The sequence below is a fragment of the Glycine soja genome, chromosome 15 (genome assembly GCF_004193775.1).
Source record: "Glycine soja cultivar W05 chromosome 15, ASM419377v2, whole genome shotgun sequence".
Classification (NCBI taxonomy): Eukaryota; Viridiplantae; Streptophyta; class Magnoliopsida; order Fabales; family Fabaceae; genus Glycine; species Glycine soja.
In genome coordinates this window covers 18,602,010-18,609,598 of record NC_041016.1, presented here as the reverse complement: position 1 = coordinate 18,609,598, position 7,589 = coordinate 18,602,010, and the positions used below count along the sequence as shown (strand labels likewise).

General features: G+C 39.0%; 1 protein-coding gene across 1 annotated transcript; it reads left to right on the top strand.

Moving 5' to 3' along the window:
- Positions 1-4,534: 4,534 nt before the first annotated feature.
- On the top strand, positions 4,535-7,294 carry LOC114386197 (50S ribosomal protein L18, chloroplastic-like). Its single transcript, XM_028346180.1, has 3 exons — positions 4,535-4,816; positions 5,000-5,161; positions 6,899-7,294. The coding sequence occupies exons 1-3, from the start codon at positions 4,640-4,642 to the stop codon at positions 7,046-7,048; spliced, it is 489 nt and encodes a 162-aa protein (XP_028201981.1). The 5' UTR covers positions 4,535-4,639; the 3' UTR covers positions 7,049-7,294.
- Positions 7,295-7,589: the final 295 nt, after the last annotated feature.

Genomic DNA, 7,589 nt, shown 5'->3' with positions numbered 1-7,589 from the left:
AGTGGCTAACATAGCAACTTCAACAGTAGCAGGATAATCCTCCTGAACAATAGCCGCGAGAGGAGGTGAAGCAGTAGGAGTTACAGCAGTAGGAGTTACAGCAGCAAGAGCCTCGACAACCGGTAGAGCCGGAGGCACATCTTGCACAGTTGTGAGGCAACCCACAGTGGGCCCCAACCCTGCAACCTGCCTCAGGGTGCAGAGGCTCATCGGGGCCTTCGACTTCTTGCGGCCCGACTGCTTAGTAGCATCATCCCTCTTCCTCTTTACCAAAACAAAGGAAGGAGCACTAGGGGCAACCTCAATAGCAACAGCAAGAGGACCAACTTCACCAGCAAGTTGACCCCCTTCTCCAACGGTTAAAGTAGCAACAGATAGTGGCATGGTCCCACCTATAGGTTCAACCTACTTCACGAGTGGCCTCCAAGGGAAGTCACCCATAATAACTGCAAAACAACCAAGACAATAACATAAACACGTGTTAGACATTGGCTGACACCAACCTCAGACAACAAACGAGGACGAGGTTAGGCGCTTACCATCCAAGGCAGTGAGAGGATCATTTGCCGAAGGAAGAAAAAAGATGGCCAGCGCGTCTAGTGATGCCAACAACTGCTCCAAAATTACTTTGTCATCCCTCTCCATAAGGGTCAATAGCTCCTCGTCATATGACTAGAACCTAATGGGATTAGACTACTAGTAGAATGGGAAGCGGGGCTCCTTGTCCCTGTTTAACATTAATGTCATTCCATCAGCCATGACATCAGTAGCCCGGACCTTAAAGAAACAGTCCTTGAAACGGTGAAATATGTTTGACTCAAACTCGAACGGCTTCTTGGACACACTGTTCAAGGAGACCCATCCAATCTTGCCAAACAATTTTATTTGGAAGAAAAACAAGAAGACCGACACACTAGGCTGGACATTGAAGAAAGGACACAAAATTTCAAAATCTCGCACCATCGCCTAACTGTTAGGGTGAAGCTGGGAAGGGGACACATTCAAGTGCTCCAACAGAGCACACTGAAAAGCGATCAAGGGTAGAATGACACCCAGGACATCAAACAAACATCTATACATGAAAAAGAAGGGCAGACGATCAGGCGTTGCCTTCAAGAATAACAATTATCACTCCCACAAGCCTGAATGGCCAACTTACAGGAGTCCTCAGGGTTTGCTAGCTTTATCTGGCACTTAAGCGCAGCGACACTCGCCGTCGAAGTCAGACAAGACTTATACTTCAACACGTCGTCCCTCACATACTCATGACTAGCAATGACCAGGATGGATGACAGGGGCCTAGCACTCACGCTAGGTCATACGCAGGGAGACAACCTCACATCTCCGTCGTCGCTAGCTCTCCTCGCACCCCTAGAAGTAGAAGGGGGGAGGATCACAATAACCGAGACTAGCTCCCCGACAGCAGCAGAAGGTCATGTTCTTCCATGAGGGCGAAAAGTGCCCCCACTAGTGCGAGGTCCTCACCCTTTCTGAGGAAGAGGACTCGTTATCAGAGGCACCTCAACGAGTATCCTCAGAGAAGGAATTGCCTATTAAGATGACCTCTCGATCCATGATGGGTTGCTCAATTGAGCCCGCATAATCACTGTCGCCCAGTCCAATGGCGGAATCAGGAAGAAAAAAAGACATTGAGGTGGACGAAAGTACCTTTAGAAGTCGAAAGGGGAAGGAAGGGAAACTGAAAGCCAAGAGAGCACAAGGAATCGAGAATGAACAAAAGCAGGCAAGGAAGCAAGAGGATAATGAATAGTGACCCAAAATCAAACATCCACTCCATTTATAGGAGAGACGAACTTTTAGTTACTAGCAGGAGCTATAGAGGTGCCCTAAAATTTTGCACCATAAGATTCCCCCACTCACGCACGACTGTTACTCCAGTACATGCCTACTCTGCCTGTGACACGTATGCAAGAGTATTGCACGTGTGCCGCACGCGCCTGTTACAAGAGATAGCCTGTAAAGGCTATCTTCAATCCAGTCTCCAACGGTCAGAAAAAGGGCAGAGTTGTCAGATCTGATGACTTACCTTACTTGACACGCCAAACACACGTTCATCACAGACAACTTAACAGAATTTGCCCGGACAACACATGTCTAGGTTCAGGGGCTTGACAAGCCACATCGACTTGCAACTCTCACATTCGTCAAGGTTACCATGCCTGATACAGGACAACACTCATCCATACTCGAGGGCTTGACAAACTTGTCACCCTCTCCTTGTCAAGATTACTACCCCAAACGTTAGACAAACTCCCTTGACAGGGGACAATCTACTTTGATACTAGACAACCTCTTTCGCCCGCAAGTCAGTTTAGAGCTTGGGGGCTAATGTACCATCCATGGCCCACAAAATCTATGTGGGCATCCAACATGGCACCCGGAGACATGTGTCCACCCTCCATGTCAGCCCTACTACAAGAGCATAGACGTTTGACCCTTAGTAGTCGGGCTTCCCAACAAACAGGTTATCTCTAACCTAACTAATATTCAAATGTATTTGAATATCTTATCTATTGGCAGGTATTAAATTATCTATAACGCCACATTATCTACAAGGTATGATTATCTTCTACCTTTATTTATAATTCAAATGTTTGTCTCTAACATTATCTCTAAGCTCCCAACTATTATCTATAAGCCGGGAATTATCTACAAGGCTACAACAACCCCTACAAACAAGGACCAGCAACCACGCTCAAACTACTATAAACACAGGTTCCATCGAACCACTCTACACGACCTGCTCACACACTCAGCACACAGCAACAAGCTTGTGCCTCTCTCTCTCTCTCTTTCACTCATACGAGCTCCATTATAGCATATATTTGCTATACTCTCCTTACACATATTCTTACTTAAGCATCATAGTCATTTGTTTTCCAGGTCCCCCTTCCTATCAAAGGCACCTCTCCAAGCCGACGTGTGAAGTTCGAGACCCCACTCAACCACATCCATCCTGACGTGTCACGGTTCCAGATTTTGGTAAGCACATAGAGTGTGATTTATTTTTTATATTGCCTCCTTATAAATAGTAATGCAATGAAACACAATTCGTATTGATACTTATGATTTAGCATTAATCATTAATTGTAGTCATGCATAAATATTTTTTTTTAATTCATAGAGTGTGTTTGTAAAGACAAATATCACAAGAAAGGGGATTAAATTGTGATTTAAAAAACTTTAGAACCTTTTTGATGAAAAATAAAGTTACCGTTTGAAAAATAACTTTTTAAAATAGATAAGAAATTTTTCACAAAAACACATTCAGACAATGAACACAAATTTTACAAAACAAAAGAGTTTTCAAACAATCAAATTCAAACCCAAGGTTAGTTTAGACGTAAAAAGAGTAAGAGAATAAACAAACACAAAGAGTTTATATTAGTTCGTCTCAACCACCAAGACTACATCCAGTTCTTGTTAAACCATCAAGTTCCATTAACTTTTCAAAGTTATAAGTATTATGTCGCTGTCACTTCTGGCTTTACATTTCAAGCTCTACACCAAGCTTAAAATAAACCAATATTCTTTTTCCTACCAAGCCACTGGTTCTATACAAATCAAAAGATTTGTGGTTTGATTGCTCACTAACTAACTCTTAATTGTCTTACAAATAGATATATAATCCACTTAATCTTTTTTTCTCTCAAGGTGTTCTAGGTGTTTTGAGAGCTTTACAATCTTTTAAAGAATATAAAGAGAGCTTTTTACAAAAACAATTTGAATGTTACCCCGTAGGTTTGTAACTTATGTTTTTAAAGCTTCTAATATTTATAGGTCTTCTTCAACGAGTGTCCATTGGAGCATCTAATGCTTGAATTAAATGCATGTACTTCTTCATGTTAAAAAATCACTTTTGTTGCTTTCATGTAGAATACTTCAACAAGAAACCACTTTCTTAGTGTCATAACAGGTTTGTCACACCAAAGCACGTCTTTTGATGTATTTAGGTAACTTTCAGAACTTGAACTTCATTTAAGCTTCATAAGATTCGATAGATCCTAGAAAAATGTCTTGAAACAAAATTATCAATGAAAAAAAAAGATGAAAAACATAACATTGCTATATAAGAAGACTAAAAAGGTATTTAAGAATAAAAAATACTCAAATATGTTTTTTTTTCTTGAAATAAAGTTATATATTTTACTTTTGATGCTTAAATATTTTTTGCTTCACTTTTAGTATCGGTAAATCTTTTTTTTATCCTTGTTATATTGTCATAAATTCTTTTTTGTTTATATTCAATTCTTACATATAACAAATTATTCTATTATATCTATTTTTGCATTTTAATTTCTTTGATATTTTATTCAATTTGAATTAGTCACTTTAAAAATATTTGATACAGACCAAATTAAAAAAGTATAATTTTATCAGAATCAAAAGTAAATATTTTTTTTATTCACCAAAAAAAATATTTTTTTCTTCCGAAAAATAAAATAAAATATGACTATATTTCAAAAGAGGAATGACATATATTTAAGCCAAAGAAAAAGAAAAATATTTGAAGTATGCCTGGAAAGCAAAAGTGAGGGGTAGTGGTAGAAGGATAAGGTGACTATAAACCGTGGAAACGGTGGTGTAGTGTGTGAGTGTCATTGTGAAGTTGGAAACAATGCTAGCTTCTTCGCTCTCCTTCCTCCATTCTTGCACATCCCCCTCTTCCTCTTCCTTATTGTCAATTTCACCTCCAAACCCCAAACCCTCTCACTTCCTACCTTTCGTGGTCGAAGCCAAAGACAGGACCCGCAGGGAAGACAGGACCGCTCGCCACACTCGCATCAGAAAGAAGGTCATTCACTCGCTTTCCCCTTTGCTCTTTGTGCAATTTCTTCCCTATGGCAATATGCATGTATACTAATTATTGAGGGGTTTGGAACCCACGAACTCTTCCCCCTTCGACCCTTCGACCCTTCAACCCTCCTTTCCAGCTTCTAAGTCAACCTTATAACTCGTATCAATTTTATACTGTCAGGTCGAAGGGACGCCCGAGAGGCCGAGGCTGTCCGTGTTCCGGTCGAACAAGCATCTCTCTGTGCAGGTGATTGATGACACCGCAATGCGCACGCTTGCTTCGGTGTCGACAATGCAGAAGACGGTTGCTGATGAGTTCAACTACTCCGCTGGCCCTACAGTTGTGAGTTCTTTAGATAAATGCTGTTAATGTGCTGTATTGTTTTCAGTGTTTTTGTGTATTAGATGGTGTTATAATTTTATTGCTGCCTGATTGGACTGTGTTGTCAATAATTATGCTGAAAATATATTGCCTGTGTTCAGCAACGATAAGGGGATTGATTTCCCATTTCCTGATTGAAAAGGCTATGCTTTCTTAATAAAATTAGAGTTTAATGCCTATGCACTGAAAAGTGTAAAACAGTTTTACGCTATCAGTGTATGATCCTTTTTTCTCATAAAATTAAGGGTTAATAGCATTTTTTGTCTATGTAAAATTGCCAATTTTTTTTGGTTTTTGCCCCTTACATTTAAAATCTCAACTTTTCATCCTGCATTTTCTAAATACCCAAACTTTCATCCCTGAGTCTAACTCTGTTAAGTTACTAGTTATTGGGCAGTTTCATGGTTATCTGTGTAGCAAGTGGGGCAAAATCTGCGTTCCATGACTAGTATGCCTGTTAGAAAGATCACAAAGTAATTGTGTACTGAGAGGCAAAAATTTGAGTATTTAGAAAATGCTAGGACTAATTGGCAATTTCATAGGGAGGAAAAACACCATCAACCCTAAAATAAAATACCAATTTGTGGAAAAGAAATTAGTACTTAGAAACTCCGTTCAAAGAGGAAACAGTGTGCATGTAGAAAGGCATTGTTTGCTGCCCTCAGCTTCAGGTGGGGATGGTGTGCATCTCAAAGGAGGATGTATTACAACTGCATGTTGTAATTAGACACTACTGTTGTCTTTTTCTTTCTCTCTCTGTTTTTTAGTAAACTCAATAGAATAATACCTTTTACTTATAGCTACAATATTTTTTCTTGGATATAGATTTTAAATTTCATGTTTTAGCAACTGTACCATTGAAAAATATTGACGGGGGGATCCCAACTTCAGCGCATGACTGTATTCTAGGAGATTCGTCTCTTTCCTATTGAGTTTAGATACTGAGGGAAACCAAAAAAATCATGAAGAAGGAATCTTTGGGTTGCTTAGGTATAAATATGTGTGTGCTTTTGTAGTAATCATTGTTAAGTCAGCTACATCAGTTGCTGCAGTTGAAGGCTCTATTGGCAACCTCACCATTAGTGGGGTAGTGAGTTTCTTGGCAATGGATTCTTGCTTAACATGAAATAGTTACCTCTTATGATTTCATGATGATGTGCTTTCACCATTCCAATTTAATTGTTTTGTTTTTATTTGATTCACAACACTATATATACTTACAGAAGCAAGAAACACTTACATCTTGAAGTTCATCTCCACTTACAGTGGTAATAACTAATATATTACAAGTAAATTATATTTTTAACTGACCATCAGGGTTTATAGATTTTCTTATTTTTCTCAAATGTGTTAATGTATACAAAAAGCAGGATGCAAAACGAGTCAAACTGAAGTGGCTACCCAACAGTGGACTTTACAATGTTTTATTAAAAAATAATACTCCTCAATCTATGTAAAAATTCAATTATGCTAATAATCTTCAAAACGTAATTGATATCTGCACCAAAACAGTTTTAGCATTCAGATTCTGTTCATTTTGGTCTTAGAAATGTCTAATTCAGTATCATATAAAGATATTGTTTTCATTGGTTGTAATGCCACTGTCTTCTTTGTGTAAAACATTTTCTTGCCATATCTTTTTATTTTTCTCCATATACTGGATGATGGTCATGATCCTTTGAATTTTTTTGGCTTCAGGAAGTAGCAAAGAGGATGGGTGAGATCATTGCAAAATCCTGTTTGGAGAAGGGGATCACAAAGGTTGCCTTTGATCGAGGTGGATACCCATACCATGGCCGTGTTCAAGCACTTGCTGAAGCAGCCCGTGAACATGGCCTAGATTTCTAAACTAAGTAGTCTCTTTCCTTTTTATTCCATGTTTAAATTTGTAATGTGAGGCTTCAACAATTTTTTATAATGGCATTTCCTTATTTCCAGTGACTGTTATGATCCAATGGCTCCTATTCATCTATCAATTTGTTTTTAGCAGAAGACTGTTTTCCTCCACTCATCCTAAAAATGTAAGCTGTGATTACATTGTGTTCGACTCTTACAATCAATTAAGTGTTAGATGAACACGTGACCTTTAGAAGATGATAGGAAGCAGAAAAGAGACTGATTCATTTCAAGCTACTGCTATACTGTTAGTGTTATAGAATACATGTAATTTGAATTTTTGGGTAGTGGGTATCACTCAGTTTAGCCAGTGGTATATGAATTTCCAGTACCCACTTGGTCCATTTAAGCCAAAAATGCCTTGAGAGTTGAGACATCTAGCATCACATAAAACATTGTCTCTGCCAGGGGCATAATCATCAAAATGGGTGCAGCTGAACACTTTGATGGAATTGTCTGAGCCATATTCAGCTCCATCTGTTGTACTTTCCTT

Excerpts from the sequence above, each read along its gene's own strand:
- LOC114386197 (XM_028346180.1), top strand. The coding sequence starts at position 4,640 with ATGCTAGCTTCTTCGCTCTCCTTCCTCCATTCTTGCACATCCCCCTCT. Across the intron at positions 4,817-4,999 it reads ACACTCGCATCAGAAAGAAG|GTCGAAGGGACGCCCGAGAG; the intron begins GTCATTCACTCG and ends TTATACTGTCAG. Across the intron at positions 5,162-6,898 it reads ACTCCGCTGGCCCTACAGTT|GAAGTAGCAAAGAGGATGGG; the intron begins GTGAGTTCTTTA and ends TTTTGGCTTCAG.